At 36.3% G+C, this 23294-nt stretch overlaps 1 protein-coding gene across 4 annotated transcripts in view; it reads right to left on the minus strand.

Annotated features, from left to right (window-relative positions):
- abr (ABR activator of RhoGEF and GTPase) overlaps window positions 1-23294 on the minus strand; it is a 343069-nt gene that overhangs the window by 157584 nt on the left and 162191 nt on the right. For all 4 annotated transcript variants that reach the window (XM_048161871.1, XM_048161872.1, XM_048161873.1 and 1 more), the window contains 2 exons: window positions 18302-18409; window positions 15255-15315 (listed from right to left, as the gene is read on the minus strand). In XM_048161871.1, coding sequence (XP_048017828.1) covers window positions 15255-15315; window positions 18302-18409 — 169 coding nt within the window. The remainder of the gene's footprint in view (window positions 1-15254; window positions 15316-18301; window positions 18410-23294) is intronic.

Here is a 23294-nt window from a genome sequence, read left to right on the forward strand (position 1 = left end):
CCTATCCAGTGGATTTGACTGAAAGTTATTATAAACAAAGTATCATGCGTGTGTGGGTAGGTGTGCATGAGAGCTCGTTCTGGTTATCATGAATGAATACACAACATCACTTTCAAAATCAAAGAGCACACTGGCTCATTTCACCTTAAGCCTGGCCAGTCACAGATGACTGGATCTGAAATTACACAAATTAGAGCTGTGTTTGGCAAAAGCATTGTAAGCTTAAGTAAACCTTAGAAACCATTAGCACCACACCAATGCACTCTACGATCTACTTAAAGGGCTAGTTCACCCAAAAATTTTAATTCTGTCATTATACTCACCCAATGCCTTTCCATACCCGTAAGACCTTTGTTCATCTTCGTAACACAAATTGAAATATTTTTGAGGAAATCCGAGAGGTACAGTACAGTCCAAAAGTTTGGAACCACTAAGATTTTTAATGTTTTTAAAATAAGTTTCGTCTGCTCACCAAGGCTACATTTATTTAATGAAAAATACAGTAAAAAACAGTAATATTGTGAAATATTATTACAATTTAAAATAACTGTGTACTATTTAAATATATTTGACAAAGTAATTTATTCCTGTGATGCAAAGCTGAATTTTCAGCATCGTTACTCCAGTCTTCAGTGTCACATGATCCTTCAGAAATCATTCTAATATGCTGATTTGCTGCTCAATAAACATTTATGATTATTTTCAATGTTGAAACAGCTGTGTACTTTTTTTTTCAGGATTCCTTGATGAATAGAAAGTTCAAAAGAACAGCATTTATCTGAAATACAAAGCTTCTGTAGCATTATACACTACCGTTCAAAAGTTTGGGGTCAGTAAGAATTTTTATTTTTATTTTTTTGAAAAGATATTAAAGAAATGAATACTTTTATTCATCAAGGATGCATTAAATCAATCAAAAGTGGCAGTAAAGACATTTATAATGTTACAAAAGATTAGATTTCAGATAAACACTGTTCTTTTGAACTTTCTATTCATCAAATAATCCTGAAAAAAAATATTGTACACAAATATTTTGTACAATTGTACACATTAAATGTTTCTTGAGCAGCAGATCAGCATATTAGAATGATATCTGAAGGATCATGTGACACTGAAGACTGGAGTAATGATGCTGAAAATTCAGCTTTGCCATCACAGGAATAAATTACTTTGTGAAATATATTCAAATAGAAAACAGTTATTTTAAATTGTAATAATATTTCACAATATTACTGTTTTTACTGTATTTTTAATTAAATAAATGTAGCCTTGGTGAGCAGACGAAACTTCTTTTAAAAACATTAAAAATCTTAGTGGTTCCAAACTTTTGGACTGTACTGTATCTGACTCCTCCATTAACAAAACAAAAATAAAGACTTTATTCAACATCATCTGTTCTGTGTCATTCTCTTATGCCGTTTACGTTCAGTGCTTTCAGGTTCTACGTCAGAATGCTGGCTCAGTATCGGCTGACTCTGTTCACATGAGCAGCAAATAATGAGTCGGCTTTCGGACGTAGAACCTGGAAGCGCTGAACGTAAACAGAAGAGAGGATATTGTTGAATAAAGTTGTTATTTTTGTTTTATTTTTGTGTACAAAAGTATTCTCGTCACTTCATAAAATTAAGGTTAAATCACTGCGGTCACGTGGACTATTTTAACAATGTCTTTAGTACTTTTCTGGACTTCAAAAGTGGTGGAGGAGTCAGATACCTCTTGGATTTCATCAAAAATATCTTATATCTCAATGTATATCTAAAAAAATATTTAAACATAGTCCATGACGGTCACTATATAGGTTGTGACATCCAATCACAACCTTAAAGCAAATCTCAGCACAGATGCTTGCATACTTATTTGAGATCAAGATGCCCTTCAGTCCCACAATAAACCCCTCTAGATCGACAGAGCTAATGATTTCCCATAAAATTTCGCTGGATTGAGGAAAAGAGGACTGGAAATACATACCATTACAAGGACTTTCCATTTATGGGTACAGACAATAAATCTCACATTTTATATACATTTAAATAGACTGTTTGAGTATAATAATAAAAAAATAAAAAAATAAAAAATACAGTAGTGGCCAAAAGTGATGTCCGGAAGAGATATTTGTTTTAATGACCCTACACGTTCAATTAAACCATCAAAATATGAGGAAAATATTTTATATTTTTTAAATATTCTAAATATGATGGAAGATAGGTTTTATTTTACTATGCAAAAAAGCATAGAAAAACAAAAAGCTCACAGGAAAAAGCATACACCACATGCATAAGCTATTAATATTTTGTTGGTTCTCTCTTGTTGTGTTGATAAATTCTTTGTATGACAGCCTGGCCAAAAATTATGTCCACACAATTTGGCTAGTTTCAATTGCAAAAATCAAAAATAAAACAATTGACTCAAAGCACAAATATGCAGTATGCTTACAAAATCTTTAACAAACTCTTAATAATATTTGAATATAGGGTGAATAATGAAGAGGTCAATTTTCCTAGGCTGGACATCACTTTTGGCCACTATTGTATAAAGCAGAATGGAGGCTTTCTCTTTAACACAACGTACGGTTCCAATTTAGATGAAAATGTCATAAATGAGGGAACTGAAGTTCTGAGTCAGACTTCAAAGTTTTAACTCAGTAAAATTTTTTTCCTCTTTTCCATATTTTCTCGAACCACCCACGTGTGGATGATCACAAAGCGCTGCAAGCAGAGTGTCACTGGGAGATGATTTAATCGAAATGTCACTGTAATGAGTCTATAAATTTAGCTCTAGAAGAGGAAAACAAATAACAAAAAATAAAAAACTGCTGTGGGCTAATACCATTTGATGCAAGGTCACACAAGACAAATTATAGTCAGTTCTTATGCTTTGCTAAATAAATAAAAAAAAAGAATATTTGAGGAATTCTGTCACATCAGCTAGTGCCTGACAGAGAGTGTGATATAACCGGATAAAGCAGGTTGCTCACAGTGGCAGAAGTCATTAGATGTGCATAAAGCATAAAAAGCCAATTCAAGGACTCAGAAAATAAGATTTGACATTAGTCATTAGTAATTATGTCTCACACTGACATAATTAAAGTAGGACTGACTCTATAAGTTGACTGCAGAGGAGAACTGTTTAATGACCTTTAACTATCTGACAATGACCATGATACTTTATCAACCCTTATAGGGTCTTTGGGGTCTTTTTAGACCCCAAACGACGTTTGCTCAAATAAAAAAAAATATTCTCTTTGTCCAAATGACATGAAACTTTGTACCGTTATTAACACTTTCTAGATCTACGAAGAAAAAAAAAATCGGAGTGATAGCTTGTTTTTATGTTAGTGTAAAAAAAAAAAGGTACACTCAGGGTCTTCGGGGTCTCCACAGACCCCAGGCAATAAAATGTCATTTTGTTATAAAATAACTGCTTTTTAAAAAACAAATGTAATTTTACTCTGTTTATTAATGTTTTTACTTCATATTTGTGCAGTTTTTGGAGGATTTCTCATAGGGATGGGACAGAATATCGATATGGCGATATATCGTCATCCTTCTCTGTGCGATACGAGAATCGTATCGCTGCGCCAAATATCGATATTTTAATAAAAAAAAAATAAAGCGCTATATATAGATTTCTTTGCTCAAAGCGTCCTACTTCAAGGCGGCGCTCGACACATGAATGAGGGAAACGTGAACTTAAGTTAACTAGCCTAAGAAAAAGAGGTTATTAACAGGATGGTGGACAGCAGTGTGAGTAAAATAGATGCCCCAGCCACGTTTAAGTTCAAAGTCTTGACGCACTTTTATACCATTGATGTGACAGTCGTAGACATCTTTGACGTTCTTCACCGAGCGCTTAGATATACACAGGAGCATTTGAAAGCATATATTAGGGATCCTCTGATAGACGCCTGCTTTCGAACGCTCCCGTGTATATCTAAGCGCTTGAAGAACGTCAAAGGGTCTGTTTGCACCTGGTGACTTCATGCATTTTCTCTGATCAGATAGCTATCCGATCGTGAAAAGACCAGGTCTAAATGCCTAAATACGCATTTGAGACGGATTTAAATCCGATCGCTCAAACCACTTCAGGAGATGGTCTGGGACGCATTCCAGTCAAAACTGTCTATGTTCAGTCTAAATGCATCTGGTTGTTGAAACTACATATGTAAATTTTACTTCTCCCAAAAATACTAAAACTGAAACATGTGAGAGTCAGATATGACAACGCTACTGCATCACACATCGCCGCAGATCTCTTCAGCAAGCTGACGCGCAAACGGCCGCATATGAAAGTGAAAGTAAGTCGCAGACGCATAACACACAATTATCTTCATTAAAAGTAATGAGATCTTATACCAGTGCTGTTGCCGCTCTCTCCTATTGCAGTCTTTGATTTTGAAATTAACTGATGGTCAATAAAATGCACTTCATATTTCTTGCTTTCGGTGACGTGAACTCTATTAAATGTACATATAAGATGGGATTTATCCGTTAACCTGCACTTAACCTTTTCACGTGCATTTTGTTTTCATATTAAGACCAATATCGCGATGTATCATTATAGGATTGTCTAGCGATATATCGATTATCGCAGAATCGCTGACTCGCGATATTATCGTTATCGTGAGCCATTTATCGTGATCGTATCGTATTGTGAGGTACCCTCCGATTCCCACCCCTAATTTCTTATATCTTTTAAATGTATATAAATAAATAAATAAATAAATAAATATTTTTACAAAAACAGCTTTTTATGTAAAATTCACTTTATAAAAGACCCACATTTCTAACTTTCATTCATGGGGATAACATGGATAATTTGACATGGTTTAGTGTAAGATTTTTGCCCATCTTTTGGAAAATGCAGTTTTAAAAGTAAAAAAAAATCACTTTTACCAGTAGATGGCTGCAGAGCTCCACTATTTGCTATGTTATTTGACTAACTGAAAGACATCTTTTCATAAGTTTTTTTGTTGTTGTTGGATTCATATCTAAATGTTATGAAATCACAATTATAACAATAAAAATTACTTTTTGTCAAAGTTTAGCATTTTTTGTACTGAAAAAAAATAATTTTTCCAAAATGTTGATTTTGAGGATGAATTTTGTCCATTTTCACAGTGGAGTCTCATCATAATGTAACAATATTGAAAAACTTTTTTTTTTTTTCATTACAAAAAATACTAAACTTTGACAAAAAGTACCCTTTATTGTTATAATTGTGATTTCATAATATTTAGATATGAATCCAACTGAAAAAAACTTATGAAAAGATGTCTTTCAGTCAGTCAAATAGCACATAGCATATAGTGGAGCTCTGCAGCCATCTACTGGTAAAAATGATAGTTTTTTTACTTTTAAAACTGCATTTTCCAAAAGATGGGCAAAAATCTTACACTAAACCATGTCAAATTATCCATGTTATCCCCATGAATGAAATTTAGAAATGTGGGTCTTTTATAAAGTGAATTTTACATAAAAAGCTGTTTTTGTATAAAAACCTATTTACATTTTTTTTTTTTTTTTTTTTTTATATAAATTTAAAAAATATGATAAATACTCCAAAAACTGTACAAACATGGAGTAAAAACATTAATAAACAGAGTAAAATTACATTTGTTTTTAAAAAAACAAGTATTTTGTTACAAAATTGCATTTTGTTGCCTGGGGTCTGTGGAGACCCCGAAGACCCTGAGTGTACTTCCCAAACGAAGACCGCATAAGGGTTAATTAGCATGATCACACTTACATCCTCCAAAAAGTCTTAAAATAAATATAACCTTATACTGAAGTAAAAAAAATAGAAAAGAAAATAAATGGACAAAACAAAAAGCAAAGCAAAACACGAAATTAACAAACAAACAAATAACGTAAAATTTCTTTTTTGCTGATGTATGTAATATTGCACACCACAAATCTTTATGATTACAACAGTATGTACTAGGGATGAACCGAAATGAAAATTCTGGGCTGAAACCGAAACTTCTGGATGCACTTGGCTGAAAACTGAAACCGAAAATGATTTAAAAAATGATGTATTTGTTATTTTAAATTAGCTTTTTTTTGTATAATTGTATTAATATTTAACTTTTCAATGAAATTTAATCATTTTAATGATACAGAATTAATAAAAACTAGCCAAATAAAATAACCACACTTTTATTGAAAGTAATACACTAAAACTAGACAGAAAATATATTAATGAATAGTTTTTTTTTACTGTACATTTGTACAATAAAACGTCTAATCTCACAAATCTACATTCAAATTCATAGTCTTTGTCTGGAATCTATAGACAATATTAGGGCTCTCTGGCAAGAAGATGTGGGGGAGGAAATATCAGAGGAACTTTGGGAAAGGATCCTCAACAGGGTATATAGATCATCTATATGTGCCAGACACTCACTCATTCAGTGCAAAGTTGTGCATCGTGTGTATTATACAAAAGCTAGATTGGCAAAGATGTATAAAGGTGTTTCTCCAGCATGCTGTCAAACTCCAGCAAACCTTATTCATGTTTTGGCTTTGCCCTTCACTTTATAATTATTGGACCAATATTTTTGAAACATTATCATTTATTAAAAGGGAAAGAATTGAACCAAATGCTGTCACTGCTTTGTTTGGAGTTTGCCCCGCAGTACCATCCTTGTCTACTTAATTTTATTAAGTTAGAAAAGACACAATTTTCCCTTAAGAAATGTTCAAATAAGTTTTGGAAGTTGTGGAGTCCATTCTTTCAGTATATTAATGAGAGTAATTTCTCATTCAGTCATTCGGACAGTCGGGCCTGGCGGGTTTGGAGTAAGACTTTGTTTATGATGGTTGTATTACAAATGTCATAAACAGCTTGAACAACTGACATTATATTCTGACTGTGGTTTGTTTGTTTAAGGTGTGTGTGTTTTGTTTTGTTTTGTTTTTCTTTGTTTTGTTTGTGTTTTGTATTTTGTTTTATTAATACTGGAACACACTGTATTTTTCCATGCTTTTTGTCACTGTTTAAACTCTTATTTGTGTTTATAATTAAAAAAAAAAAAAACCTGGGAAAAAAAATATTAATATTAAATATCAATGTATTATTCTTTATTCAGTTCTACAAACAGAAACAGATTTAAAGGTGCCCTAGAACTAGTTTTTACAAGATATAATATAAGTCTAAGGTGTCCCCTGAATGTGTCTGTGAAGTTTCAGCTCAAAATACCCCATAGATTTTTTTAAATTATTTTTTTTTTTTACTGCCTATTTTGGGGCATCATTAACTATGCACCGATTCAGCGCGCAGCCCCTTTAAATCGCGCACTCCCTGCCCCCCCCCGAGCTCTCGATTATAATACAGTGCATTTACAAAATTCACACAGCTAATATAACCCTCAAATGGATCTTTACAAGATGTTCATCATGCATACTGCATGCATGCTTCGGATCATGTGAGTATAGTACATAGACTGTAAAAAAAATATGGACGTAGTGTCCGTGATGTCACCCATAGATTTCTGAACAGCAGTTTTGACCATAGACAGTAAAAGAAATGGACACAGAGACCCCATTGGAACTCAATTGAGACAAGTGAAGCCCATTTTTAGCGATTTTTAGCACTTCCGTTTCTGACGCGCAGACTCAAACTAAGCTTGATGACGTCAGCAACCTGCCTGACAGATGTAAATCTTCTAGTAGCTGTGCGTGCAAACTGCCATCGTTAATCTTGCAGAGACGGCGAGCTTGAGCAGGGAGTTCTTTGGCGTGAGTGAGCAGGAGTAAGTATTCTGATTAATTATTTTGTATAGTATTTTTAAATGTAACGCCAGTACGCCATATTAAGTTAATGCATACTATTGCCTGCGAGCTTCTCCTCCTGTCTGTACGGTAATTTCTCTACTGTGCGACAGAGAGTCGAGTGGTTATGACGCAATCGTTAGCCTATTTTTACAAAAACTGTTTCTACGGGGCCATAATGTAACATAGAAGGTAATGGAGCCCTTTATACATTGTCGTGTATCTTTAGAAATAAATAATGGACAAATGGAGTCTTTAAACGCCTCAGATGTAAAGTTATTCGCTGTCAAAGTGACGCCAAAATGAATGGGAGTCAATGGGATGCTAATGCAAGTGAAGTTCTGCTACAAGATGGCGGCACGCGGCCGACTTCAACTTCCGGTCGACTTCCTTGGGCACTGGTTTTGACGCGTAAATGAGGCCGCGGCCATCTTAGCTGCGCGTCACCGCATGTCACTCCCGGATAACTGAAAATGGGCAAAGAGGTGGGGAGGTGGTTTGAGCTGATGTGACTGGTTGCTGAAACCACGCCCGCCTAGCTCGACGTGACCATGTTAGCAAGCAAAGGAGCTATCTATCTAGATACTATCTAAATTATTAATGAAAATAAGTTTTATCATCAGAAAGTTCTAAAGGTTTACTGTCAATCTACGGTGTTTTTTTAAGATACAGATGCTCCAACACCAGTAATTTGTGTTGGGTGTGCAAATAACAACATGGAAAATCAAAATGGGACTTCATACCTTTATAATAGAGATCGCGAGATGAATCCAATCTGTGGCACTTGGGTAAAATATGTCCATTGCAAAACAAAAAACAGTACTTTTTGTCCATGAAATATTGATATATTATCCATTGTTTGCATAACATTTCTTCTGAATGATCTGCTCTCTGTCATCGTTCTTCAAGAAATAGGCTAATGCAATCTGAGCAGCTTTTATGTTGTAAAACTGTATACGATCATATCTAACAAACAAATGAGCCCGTGTCCAAAGTATATTTTTTCAAAATAGTGCAGCAGTTTTAGTTATAATATCCAAGCAGTGCTGTCGGATTTTGATATCCTCCTGCCATTGTCATTGTAGTAAATCTGACAAACAAAACTTTTAGCCAATGCCACGATCCAACAACATGTGTTCTGTTTCTTCCGCATGCATGCACATCTACACAGACACACATCAGTCTCGAATATTATGCAGCAAGCCATATTTAATAATTGTACAAAATAATCGAGCACAAATACGGCTGAGATGCCAAATTCAGCGGCTGGAATTAACTGAGGTAAAGTGACGGCTCACAGACAGCAGCGGCATCTACCTGTCACTCAAGTGACCACGCCCTTAATTATGCAGAACTTTAAGGCTTAATATAATTTAAAAGAATGAGTTAGAAAAAAATTCACCCCCCTCACAGTTGTCATGAAGGGCAAAATTAGCAGTATAGACCAAAACCACAATAGACCCTTTTCACATGACGTCACACAGCTTCCGTTAGGACTCGAAGCAGTGTATCCTCACTTCCGTCAGCATAGTGGAATACTAGCGCGACTCGAATGAAGTGCACTCAATATTTGTACATATGCCACAAATGTGGTTAAAGGATGACTGTGGTCGCCCAATTTCATGTAAATTCAAGGTGAGGTATTTGGCAGCCGCAGATCTCAAACAAACTTACCGATCGGTGCGATTTGCTGCTTAAAGTCGGAGGAGTTGAATACGTACTGAAGCCATACATGCACTTTGCTATCTTTATTGCAGATGAAGCTGTTTATATATATTTGTGAAATAAACGTTTCCAACATTTACGTGCAGTAAAAAACTATTCATTCAAACCTTAATGCACTACTTATTTCAGTGCCTACAGGCCTATGTACAATGAAGATCAACATAAGCTTATTCTTTTTAAATATCAAAGTCTATTTTTATACTTTTATTTCGATAAATATGGCATACATAATAATACAAATTGTGTTTAATATAATACTATTTCTACATGAAGACTGTTAATGTTGTAAAAACTGACTCATGTACATGGCATTTTTACCATAGTAAAAAAAACATTGTCATTCGTCTCTTTATTGCAGAACAAGATCGTCGCATACAAAAATATACAGAGGATTTACAACAGTAACTTACTCATTGTTATAGCAGCAAATGAACAAAATCAAATTATTTCTCCAGGGAATAACATTAAATGAACACATAGGCTACTTCCGTTTTGTATTTTCAATTCACTTCTTACAAATTATACAATCTTAATATATTGCAGCAGTTCAGTTTAAACTGGTATGATGTAAAATTATCTCAAATCTTCACACCATTAATTCTTCGGAGTATTATATGTGGACGTGTTACTTCCAGATGTCCATTATTTGTAAATAAATCTCACAAGAACAATATCCATTATCATATAGCCTACCAATTTCTAAAAATAAAGATTTTTTTAAAGACAATATTCTTGTTATTCCAAATAGGCTAACAGATTTGTGTGGACACACAATCGTTGTGATAAAACTCAATTCAATGACAACATTGCTAAAGTTTCTGCTCGTGGAAACCCTAACCAAGGCAGTTACAGAAAGGAAATAATAAATATCATTACCAGAAGAAGCCGACTGTGTAAATCCTTGACATAAACCGTTCGCATTTAAAGTTATTAAAGCATTTTCCCGAGAAGTTGCCGGCGCGAAGGTAAGACGGAACAACTGATACACTGCTTTGCGGATAGGCGGAAGTTAACTGACGTCATTGTGAAAAGGGTCTATTTGAACCAACTTGTAAACATGTTTTTTTTTCTGCTGTAAACTTGGCCAATTTAACATGGGACTCAATGAGATTCTGCTCTCTTTTGGAGCCTGTCCCTAGCGGCCAGTCGATGAATCGCAGTTTAAGTCACTTCCGTATTGGCTTCACGAGAGACTGGGGGAGGTTGCCGCTTGGTATAGTATTTATTTGGATGTTTACATTTGATTCTGAATGAGTTTGATAGTGCTCCGTGGCTAACGGGCTAACATTACACACTGTTGGAGAGATTTATAAAGAATGAAGTTGTGTTTGTGCATTATACAGACTGCGAGTGTTTAAAAATGAAAATAGTGACGGCTCTCTTGTCTCCGTGAATACAGTAAGAAACGATGGTAACTTTAACCACATTTAACAGTACATTAGCAACATGCTAACAAAACATTTAGAAAGACAATTTACAAATATCACTAAAAATATCATGTAATCATGGATCATGTCAGTTATTATCACTCCATCTGCCATTTTTTGCTATTGTTCTTGCTTGCTTACCTAATCTGATGATTCAGCTGTGCACAGATCCAGACGTTAATACTGCCTGCCCTTGTCTAATGCCTTGAACATGAGCTGGCATATGCAAATATTGGGGGCGTACATATTAATGATCCCGACTGTTACGTAACAGTCGGTGTTATGTTGAGATTCGCCTGTTTTTCGGAGGTCTTTTAAACAAATGAGATTTACATAAGGAGGAGGAAGTTTGAAACTCAATGTATGTCTTTTCCATGTACTGAACTCTTGTTATTCAACTATGCCAAGGTAAATTCAATTTTTGATTCTAGGGCACCTTTAACAGATTTTTTTTTTTTTTTTTTTTTTTTTTTTTTACCAATTATCCAAATAATGTATAGTCCTACAAAACTTTTATTATCAGAGCATGTGAGCAGAGTGTAGCTTGGAGTGGATCAGTGAACGAGAGGTAGCGTCATTTTACCAGCGTTGCCCAGCATGGTTATACCCAGGGTGTGAATTACTGGGGTGGGGGATTGGGGGTAAATAACGACTGGGGGGAAATAACGAATTTATTCAACAATCTCTTCTCTTTCCTGTCATTATCCTTACGCAGTTGCCGCAGTAAGCACAGTGAAGTCTTCCGAGTTTACATCCGAATGCCGGCTCAGTATTGGTCAAAGCTGCACACGTGAGCAGCACGACGAATGTGTGTGATGCTGACACAAGAGCCGGCCAATAATGAGTCAGCGTTCTGACATAGAACCTGAAAGCGCTGGACGTAAACAATGTATGAGAATGACACAGAAGAGAAGATATTGTTGAATAAAGTCTTTATTTTTGTTCAGCACAAAAAGTATTCTCGTCACTTCATAAAATTGAAGTTGAACCACTGCAGACACGTTGACTGTTTTAACGATGTCTTCAGCTAAAGGAAATAATCCATTATCGGTTTTAATATATCGGCTAAATTTTCTTATCGGATGGATAATGATAACATTAAAAATTACCATTTATCGGCCAATATGTGGACAATATATCGTGCATCCCTAATAATCTTTTTTTCTCTTCGGCCAAACACAGAAAATGCCATTTTTCGACCGATAATTTTTGGCGGCCGACATTTTGGTGCATCCCTAGTGTGTACCCATTGAGTGTCACACTTTTCTCACAGTTTAATTTCATCCCTTCTCCAACCTGATTCAGTTTTGGCTGAACTCATGAGGGGGCTGATTACATTTGAATGTCTATAATCTGACAGCTAAAAATTTGATTGCATGAGAGAAAAAGAGCACATTTTGATCAATTCTTCGATGTTCATTCAAATCTTTCTATATTGTTATTCTTCTCTCCACAACATGTGCGTTTGAGAGTCTACCTTTATCTGTTTATCATCTATCAATCTGGTGACTGCAGCTGGTGCATTGTGGGAGATAATCCTCCAGTCACCTTGAGGTGGAAGGAGGTACTTCAAAGGAGTAAATGCATGAAGACAAACACATGTGAACGGATTTGAATGGATGCTCTCCTTTACAGCAAGACACAGACACACTTGCTCTATAATACATGGGTGCTCACCTGGTTTTACACCTTGATTACATGGAAATCAAGTGGTGACCCAACACAAATTATTTATCATACTAGTATGATAAATACAAAAAACAATATGTCTTTGTATATATTTTGTGCTATATTATGAATACAGTAATAGCTAAAGAGCATTATTAGGAAAAACACATACTGAAAATACTGAAACATCAATTTTAAAACATTATTTTAAGCTTATATATTAAAGGTCCATTCACACCAGGGGGAAAAAAAATAATAATGATAATGTTAATAGGAGAGTCTACACTACAACTATGACAGCACAGAGAAACATTATCGTTGGAATCACTTTCACATAAATTTTTTCCAGGTGATGAATGATAAAAACATTGACAGCCAATCAGAATCCATCCTGCTTTAAAGGGCTCAAGTATTTAAAGTAGCAGACAATACAACTACAGCAAGTGATTATAATAAACAATGATATAGAGTGTTTGCGTGAAAGCTAATATACAGTAGTTATAGATCTTAGTCAGATTAGACGGCATATTGAATTTAACATGGATGAAAACGAGACTGTGAGTGATAGACTTATAGCATTTACAATGGCACACACTGTATAAGCGTCCTAGATGATGTCATTTTCACATTTAAAATTATTTCATGGAGTGTAATGCCAAAAGGTTATTTTTTCCAGAAATATGTTTCATCAGCTGAATAACAGGTACATTGTTCAAAAAACAAAAAAAAACACTACAATCCATTGAACGCACCAAAATTCTATCCTTCACAGCCTCATTTTCATTCCTGTCAAAAGATCAACATAGTGCTACCCTGACTAAGGTCCATTGGTATAGTTACCTTTATATTTATCGTTCTTGGTGTGAATGGGCCATCCTTCCTCTGGCAATATAGTCCCTGATATGTCAACAAAGGTAAATAGCTGATCTCAGGGCTGGGCGATAAACGATATCAGATAGAGATAGGCTAGCGATAAAATTTATGTTGATGATGTTGCAAAGCACAATGGTCAAACACATCCATCTAGTGCATGTAGAAAAACAATGTAAAAGTACCCCAGTGGAATGGTTGGTTCCAACCAAGGCATGAAACGCAGCAAACTTTTTCCATGACCTAAAAAGGTACCATCCCCAGTGACAACACTGAGAGTATGATAATGCAGTCCCATGTTAGACTGTGTAGCATAATGACTGGACTTTTCTATCTAAACTTTTCTCATCTAAACCATTTCATAGACGTAAAACCAGTGCATAATTTATTTTATCTAACAATAAACTTTTTTTGTATAGTTTGTACCTCTAAAAATATTTAAAGTTTGTTGCCACTATTTTAATAAGTCACAAGGAAACCTAACAAAAAAGCATGTTTACATAGTTAAAAGTTTACGTTATGTTATTTTATTTTTGTTAATTAAATATAGGCTATTCTAAAATTTAATTAATGAACACTAAAGGCTTCAGTCATTGTCAGGATACTCTTCAATCTGGCAGCATTACCAAATTATATATTGTGATAAATATCAATATTGATCAATATGGGGAAAAAAAATATTGTGATCATATTTTTTTGCCATATTGCCCAGTCCTAGTTGATCTCCATGCATCCTGTGCAGTCATACAGTATGTTATACAGCAGCTATGCGAAAGTGTGTTTATATGTTAATATACTGTGTATTTCAGCATGACTGGAATGCTATATTGACCAATAAGAAATCAGAATCGGAAATATCTGTTTTATAATTGCTATTGTTCTTGAGGTCTTTCAAAGTTCTTAAAAATAAAGGTTCCAAAAGGGGGTTTTCACAGCAATGTCACAGAAGAACCAATTTGGGTTCCCCAAAGAACCTTTCAGTGAGCAGATCTTTTAAGAAAAACTTTTCTCTTAGTATGAAAGAATATTTTAATAATCTGATCTAAAGACCCTTTTTCCACAATAAAGAACTTTTGTAGAATGTAAAGGCTCCAAATAACAAAGCACATGCACGATTACCAGACATCCTGCTGCACTGAAACTGGATATTATTCTCCAGCAGAATTAAGCTCTAAAACAGTTTAATATTCTGATCAGAAAGCATGGACTCAATTAAAACAAAAATCACAAACCAAACCACACAACAATCAAGAATTGAGAGTCATCCAGATCATCAGCTTGTCAAAGCATTAAAATGCAATACATTTACCATAAGTGCAGTTACAGCACAGCCGGAGAACTAGAAGAATCTCCATGACAAACTTCCACTGATCCTGCAGTCTTCTCTAAATGCTCTCTCACTACTTCCTTCTCATTCTGCAGCCCCTTTTATCCGTCCCTCACAAACACGACCAAGACAGCGAGAGAGAGAGAGAGAGACAGAGAGAGAGAGACTCATACACTCCTGCTCTCCCACACTCCAAAACACTCAGAATGAGCAAGCATGCACTCTTCCTCACACACACACTTGAGTTGTGGATGCTGCATACACAAGTAGAAAGATGGAGAGCTGAACTCATTCTTAAAGGGACACTCCTCACAGCTTACTCATTCAAACATAACCATTCACTACCGCAGTGAACCATCAATCAACATATCAGATCACATAAAAACAGATTCAGGCTTTCACATACTGTAAATACGGTTCACTCAGGCATGTCTCACACATATTACAGATCAACAAATATGTTCTTACCCTCCATGGTGGCGGTTGTGGTGCAGTCCTTGGATTCTTTAGGACCTTTAACTTTCAGATTCTGTCAACAGACAAGATGCCTATAAGTACACACCAGCACAATTACACACATATACAATGCTCACGTCTGGCTCAGACAGCAGAATGTGACGAATACTTCCTGTATGAAATAATGAAGAGAAATGTGATGCAGAAGGCTGATTGTGTATGTGTGTTTATGAGTAAATGCATCAAGCTGATGATGATAACTAGATGTGAATATCCACAACATTGCTGCCCTTATTCTTAAAGATTGTTCCCACTATGACATCTTTGAATTCTTGTGGTATGATTTTCTCATCCCAGATGTTGGTTAAGATGTCACTTTGAAAAGCTCAGCAGGGATGCCATCCATACCAGCCGCTTTGCTACTGCTAGTCTGCTTGATTGATTGAAGGGAGGTCAAGGTCATTCAGAGTAGGCTTCTGTGGGATGGAATTCAAAGCTGAGGGGTCAACTTTAGGGGGCCTGTTGAGCAAATCAGAAAAATGTTCTCTCCATCAATTTATTAAGTTTGCCTTGTCTTTCAGAAGGATGTTACCATCCTCAGAGAGAAATAATATGATGCTTGGTCTGAAGAGCGTAGTCCTCCTTCAGTGCACTAAAGAATTTCTTGGAATTGCATGAGTCCACAAATCTTTGGACTTTTTCAGCCTTACGGTCCCACCATCTGGGTCTTTCTCTGTAGGTGTTTGAAGCAATCTTTCATTGAGTTGAGGTAATTTTGCCACTCAACATATGTCTTGTGTTTTTGCTTCAACAGTCTGCTGATCCTTTTGTCATTCTTGTTGAACCAGTATTGGTGAACTCTCTCCTTTAAGCCAGTTTCACACTGTGTGATTTTGGCCACAATTTGGTTGTCTGAGACAAATTTTGAGAATCTTAAAAAACTCCTGTAATCCTAGGCTAAAATCTGTAGTTTGACATGTTAACCGACAGCCAATTAAAGACCGTTGCGATCATTTTTTTTTTTTTTTTACCTCCGATGAAATTCTGGCAGGATCAGAAGATTTATCGCACAGTCCTGCAGTGTGACTTCTCCTACGATAAACGTCAAATTGTCTTTCAAGACAAGCCGTGATCAAAATTAATGCTAGAGATGTCTTTGTTAGCCAGCATTTCAGTCCCATGTGTAATGCAGCTCACACTCACCGAACGTGTGGGTTGATGATGTAAAACTCCAGACGAGTTTTCATGTGTGCATCCGTTTTTAACACATTCTGACTGTTGTATAGTCTGACATAAATGACGGCTGAGATCCCACAGTGTGACATGAGGATCATGTTCGTACAGTCTGACAAGCAACAATTGTAAAGGACTGTTATAAATCGCACAGTGTGCACCCGGCTTTAGGCCAAGGTTCTCTTTTGCTGACTTAGGCTACTCATCATCTGCTTGAACTGGTTCCACTTCTCAGCTGGGTCTCCAGTCAGTAGGCAGTTTTTTGATGGCTTCTTTCAATGCAATGGAGCAATGTGAAGGTAGAATGAGGACCTGGTCAATCTGTGGTCTGTCCAACACTCTGCTCCTCTCTGCATGTTTTTTTTTAAAAATACAGACGTTGTGCACGTAAGGACATAGTCAATAAGATGCCACTGCTTGGATCTAGGATGCATCCATGATGTCCTATATTTGTTGGCCATTTTGAAGAGGGTGTTGGTGTTTGTGAGGTCATTTTTTGCACACAGTGTCAGAAGCAATAATCCATTGCCATTCATCTTGCAAAGTCTGTGAGAGCCCAACACACCATCCTAGCTGCTGTGATCATCTCCGAATCTCGATTTAAAGTCGCCAAGTATTATTAATTTGTTACTCATTGGTGTGGACTTCACAATGAAGTCAAGGTTTTCATAGACTATTTCTTTCACTTCTTTGATAATGGTCAGATGACGCTGATGACTGTGATGAACAGGGAGCAGGTGAAGGAACTTGGTCCGGATGACAAAGCCAGCCACGTGGATTCTATCCTTGTTCTCCACTGCCCCCTTTCAGAAAAAGTTGTAGCCTAAACTGCCAGTCGCTGCTTGCTAGCCAGTTTTATTTATATTTGTGACACCTTTTTCAGTCCCCTCATGATCTGGGTAAGTAGTGGTGTCCTTAAAAAGGTCTGCTCAGTCGCCTGGGATGCTGCCGAACTTCCCTGTTGCACTGAATGTAAAGAGGAGTGACCAGGCAGTCTGCATGTAGGATCAAAGCTACGACTGCCAGTGGTAAACGCCAACTGTCGCTCATTCCCCATTGCCACAGGGCTTGAATCAATTGAGGAAACAAGAATGTGAAGAATATATCTGCACAAGACCTGTGTGAGAAAGAGATTTTGGTGGAGAAGCTGTAGGGCTGGAGCAACCCCGTCCTCTCGGCCATTGAAGTTGATGTCCAGTGGCAAAACCAAGCGTTAAGACTGGTAGCTTTTTTGGCTGCAGTGGATGGCAAGGCCTTCTTCAGCCTATCCTATGCACTCCACAGTGCATTGCTGCACCACCTTCCTGACCATTGAACCTTAGTGGTTTCATTCGCCCATTCAGCCAGTGTAGACTGCTGGGTGTGCATGCCCACAGATAGTAGTGGGCATTAAGTTACTGGCTTAAATTACTTATATTTTAGACAACTGCATTTTAGTAAACATTGTCTGTTTTTATCTATTTTGCTAACAAAAATAGTTGCAAACAAATCCACAGAAGAACCATTGTGCGTAAGGTTTTATTACTGAATGAATCAGCCTTTTGCACAAATCCGCTGACTAAGACTGCAAGTTGCCACCACTTACTGGCAGTTTTAGTTTCATATTTAAAAGTGATCTTTCATTAATTTTTTGCATTATTTCACATTTCAATATTCAAGATTTTAAATTTTAATATACATTTCAGGATATTTAATACTGATCAATGACTGGTCAACAGCCAATTCCTGACTATTTTAAACATTAGCTCCACCTGAGAGAAGTATGTACTGCAGACAGTAATGATCAGGCCCTGTAGCGCTGGGTGGTCGGAAGTAGATGAACTCACCTCAGAAATCTTCTGAAATTGGCTGTTGGCCTGGCTGCATTTCTCTGCAGTCTCCACTGCGACTTTATAGTTGTCCACAAAAGCTTTGTACACACCGAGCTGACTGGCCTGAGAAATAAGCAGAAGAAAAAAGGATTAAATGCAGTACAAAAAACACACACACTGTACTTAACCCCTTCTTATTGTCATTCTAAACATTGCTTTTAACCCCGGGTAAAGGAACGTTTCACACTTGTATTTTAGAAGAGTAATTTAGCACCACTTTTTACACAGAGTTATGAGTTATTAGGGTTAGCACCGCTTTTGCGGCGTTAACTCTGCATTGCGGTGCCAAATGTGTAGTGTGAAACGATACAGTGTTAGAATGTTATGGCTAGATGCTTAGCAACCAACAACCAATAGCATGCTTCATATTTATGTGCTTTGGACAGTCATGGAAACACAACATGTTGTAAATAAACAGTCGTTTCAGCGTTTGAGGGGAAAAATGTCAAACAGCGATGGAAAATGCACAATGTTAGAGCCTTTATGTAACCATATCACATGCAGCGTTTGTAACGACTGAGACAAATCAGACAATTATTTGTCATATTGAAAAAAATAATCTTTAAAACTCACTCTGTCCCAATCCCCCAAGAAGACCAGTCTGTGCAAGGGCCTCTTGGACACGATCAGATAAGACTTTTATGATTCGAAACTATGCAGCTATGCAGAACTCTGCATCCAAAAGTCATTTTGTGTCAGGCCCACAGAAAAGGCACACAAAGCCTGAAAACAGAGCTTCCTGCCTTAATTTATAGACAGACTGTTCTATAAATTAACATGCATATCCCCAGGAAATGGTATCTATTATTACTGTTTGGTGTATTGTACTCAGTATTGTATTCACATGTTTTATGATACATTTAATGTAACTTCAATTATGCCATGTTTAGTGTCTATGGGTTCGTATTGAGAAGATTTAAATGCTTGTGTATACGATATGTCGATACCTGTCTAACACATCAGTATTACAAGAATCTTTAATAGTTCTTCTTCAACAACTCAGCCAGTTTAATCATGTTTGGATGTAAAAGCCCCGACAGGAGGAATGTTGTCGCCCGGAAATTCAACCTTCTCATTGGTCAGGTCAACCCTAAGAGGTGTGACTTTGACCAGAGATTAAAAGCCAGTGCACAATGCTACTCCCTCTCTCTCTCTCTCTCTCTCTTGTTGATCTGACCAAAACTGCATCAGTGGGGGGTTCTGCCTAGGCCTGCAAGCCTGCCCTGCACCCCAGCCATGTGCTTAACTGGGAGAGAAAAGGACTCTTTCCAACTAAGATTCAAACTAACCATGCAAGTTTGTTATCACTTCTTCATTCAACGCAGAAGATATCAAGTGCAACTTCGGCACCATTGGACTGAACCCTCAGGACTTTCTACTGCAACGGTATATTTAGGATGCTCTTCAAAAAGGAAGAGGCCTAATGCAAGTATCATATGACATACTAAATTGCTGCTGTTAGTTAAAATTGTGAACCTTCTTTGTTAACAAAGGAGTTTTATGATGAATACTTTTGATTCATTCCTGGTTTTTGGTTTCTTCATAGCTCCTCCTGTTTCCCACTTCTGCTTTCACTATCATTTATCATTTTACCCATTTATGCGTGACGTGCGGTGTTAATTTTGTTGACAAATAATTTTTGTCATAATTTGTGTCAACGTCATTTTTTCACGGACGAAAACGAAACGATGACTAAATAAAAATGCGTTTTGAATGACGAATAAAAAACGAGACGAAAATGATAGAGAGGGACGATTTGGGAAGATATCCAGTTAAGACTGCTGTCCTGTGTGGAAGATGTGCACATTTGAAGTGTAACGTGCTGATCTAACTGCGGGAAAAGTGGCACTGTTGCGCGCTCTACAGGCTCGTGCGGCAGCACTTCAGACTGCTTCGCAATTAATGAATAGCGCACATTTATGCCAAGTGATTGCTTATAAGCTAATGTTGATGAATTATGACAATGTTTACAACACAATGTTTATATGGTAGTATGTTTTAGACGGTTGTAAGAATGCATATTTTATCACCCTCATGAGCAGCCTGCTACAGGCTACAGTGCAGACTGCAGACATTTCAGAGTAAGAGTCATGTGTATTTCGGGATGGTTTGTAATTATTATTTTTTCCTGGTCATTATTGTTATTTTGTTTACACAATAAACTGTATTTAATTTAATTTCTATTTAATTAAACTACTGTATCTTCTGTCACAGGAAGGAGAGACTAAGAATATTATTTGACACATTATTCAATATATTTTACAAGTATAAGGGTTATTATAGTTAAACTTAAAACCAAAGAAATCTTCATTGCTTTAAATAAATGTTAACTGAAATAATAAAAAAAAATATATATATATATATATATATATATATATATATATATATATATATATATATATATATATATATATAAAAGTAAACATTTTATTTAGTTTCTAAGCTTTAGCTTAACCTGAGGTATTAAAATAACAAACAGAAATAAAAACTTAGACATTTAAAAGCAAAAACTAAAAGACATGAACACACAAAAAAAATAATAAAACTTTTAACTAAAATTACAATGAAAGCAGAAAAACTAAAAATCAAATCTAATAAAAATTTTAAATAAAAACTATAGTACCTCAATGATAAGTGTGTCAATCCCTGAAAAGTACTGAATTTTGCTCTTTTGTGTCTTTTTGCACTTGAACGGTCAAAAACCATCCGCTTTGGTGAGCAAAGTACAGTTGGGTGAACATAAACAGTTTGGGGAATATCAGGTGTACCTATATCAGTGTATAGGATCTGTGTTTTGTTAGAGAAATGCATTACAATTTAACTAAATTAGATTTTAGTCGACTAAATATCATAAGGTTTTAGTCAACTAAAACTAGACTAAAACTGAAACTATTTCTGATGACTAAAATATGACTAAAACTAAATGGCATTTTAGTCAAAAGACTATGAGTAAAACTAAATCAAAATTTGCTGTCAAAATTAACACTAGTGATGTGTGTGTATGTATGTGTTTGTCAAGTTTAGTTATGTTCATGATTTAGTTAAAACTTTTGCACAATATATTTGATTCTGTCTCCCCGTCTGTGAATAAATTGGCTCTTAATTGATCAGATTTTATTACAGCTCTAAGCACTGCAAATGCTAAGAAAGAATAATTTTTCTGTAGCCATGAAAAATACCATTCTCTTAGAATTAATTAATAATCGATTCTGAGTGTTCACAGGATGAACTGATTTATTGATTGCAATTTTAACATAGCTACATCAAGTTTATCTGATTAACTGATTCAAACATTCATAATTAATCATAATTAGTAATCATAATGAGTTATGAATAATTATTAATATTTCCCCTTTGAGCTAATATCGCTATAGCTTTTGTCCAATCAATGACACTGACACAGCAAATATGAAAATAAGGATGTTAACCCAGATTTTAATAATGTACAGTGTGCAACGTCAGTTTATGAAAACCCAGGATTAACTGTTAACCCCGGATAAATAATGAGCAGTGTGAAACCAGAAAGCAAGATAACCCAGGATTCCATTTACCCGAGGTTTAGGATGGCCCAGGGTTAATTATTTCAAGTGTGAAAAGCCCTAGACAAAGAAAGGTCATGATATAGGAAAATCACAGAGAAGAGGAGGAAGACAAGTCAAAATTTTAATAGAATGGAATATTTAGACCCTGTAGTGATTTTTACTTTGTCCATCCAAGGACGTGAAGTAAAATAGGGATTGGTACTCAAGTCACCGCTGACGTTGTGATTTTTGGATCACACGTCTCTCAAGGTGTGGTTATGAGTACATCAGACGACCACTTTCCCCTTTTTCCCTAGTTCAGGGCACCAGTCAAGGTCTGTTACCTTGGCAGTATGAGAACACTCCCAAAAGGGGCTTTCATTCATTTAGAATTAATGTAAAGTGGTCAGCTGATTTATCTGAAAGATTGGTGATATTGCTAACTTGTAGAACCCCTTCTGTATTATCAGCACAAGGAAGACACAAGTGTAATAAAATACATTTTATTAACAAAAAGATAAACAAGAATAACTAACACAACTACTAAATGAATACTATGAATGATAAAGGAATAAAGTGCATAAGCTACATAGAATACAAGTGATTAAGTTGGGTGTGGCTATGGAAGAGTTACGCTATCTTATGGAAAGATAAACTGTTTCTCTGAAAATAATAAGGTGGAGATCCTTATTATGCACCAAACAAATAAACAAAAGATTATTTGTTATTAACTAACATCAGCTATATTACATCTAATGGAAATTAGGAAATTATATACTGATAATATACAACAATGCCGAGGTCTCTAGAAAGAGGTTTGGTTAAGTGATATTTACATTCCACTCGGTCGAGTCCGATGACGGTGATGTCTTCCACCGGTTGTGCTGGGTGACGATGCAGTGGGGAGAGGAGCCAGAATCTGTTTCAACAGTCTTGAACACGAAGCTCTGTCGGATGCTGATCTCTTGGAGCACCAAAGGGTCCTAAAATCTGGAACACGCAGATGAGGCCCTGGTGTAGGTGCAGAAGGTCCTTTACAATCTGGAACACGCAGACGAAGTTACCTTGAAGTGAAGGTTTGCTCTCCTGAGCTTAACCTTGTTGCAGATGTCGTTACTGTCTCGCTGGACGGAAACTCTGAATTGTCAATGTCTCTTTCCTCGCAGGCTAGAGGCTCAGGATGTGGTCGTCTCTGTTGCTGCCTCACAAGCTGTAGGCTCAGATCACGGGATCTGTTGTTGTCTCTTCTGGATGGACCAGAGGCTCAGAACGGTATATCTGTTATGTCTTCTCCCTTCGCAGGGCAGACTCAGAACGATGTATCTGTTGTGTCTCAGCTTCGCAAGCCGGGACTCAGAACGCTATATCTGTTACGTCTTCCCCCTTTCAAGGGCAGACTCAGAACAAGGAGTGTCTGTAGAAAGGGT

Source organism: Megalobrama amblycephala, linkage group LG16 (genome assembly GCF_018812025.1).
Source record: "Megalobrama amblycephala isolate DHTTF-2021 linkage group LG16, ASM1881202v1, whole genome shotgun sequence".
NCBI lineage: Eukaryota > Metazoa > Chordata > Actinopteri > Cypriniformes > Xenocyprididae > Megalobrama > Megalobrama amblycephala.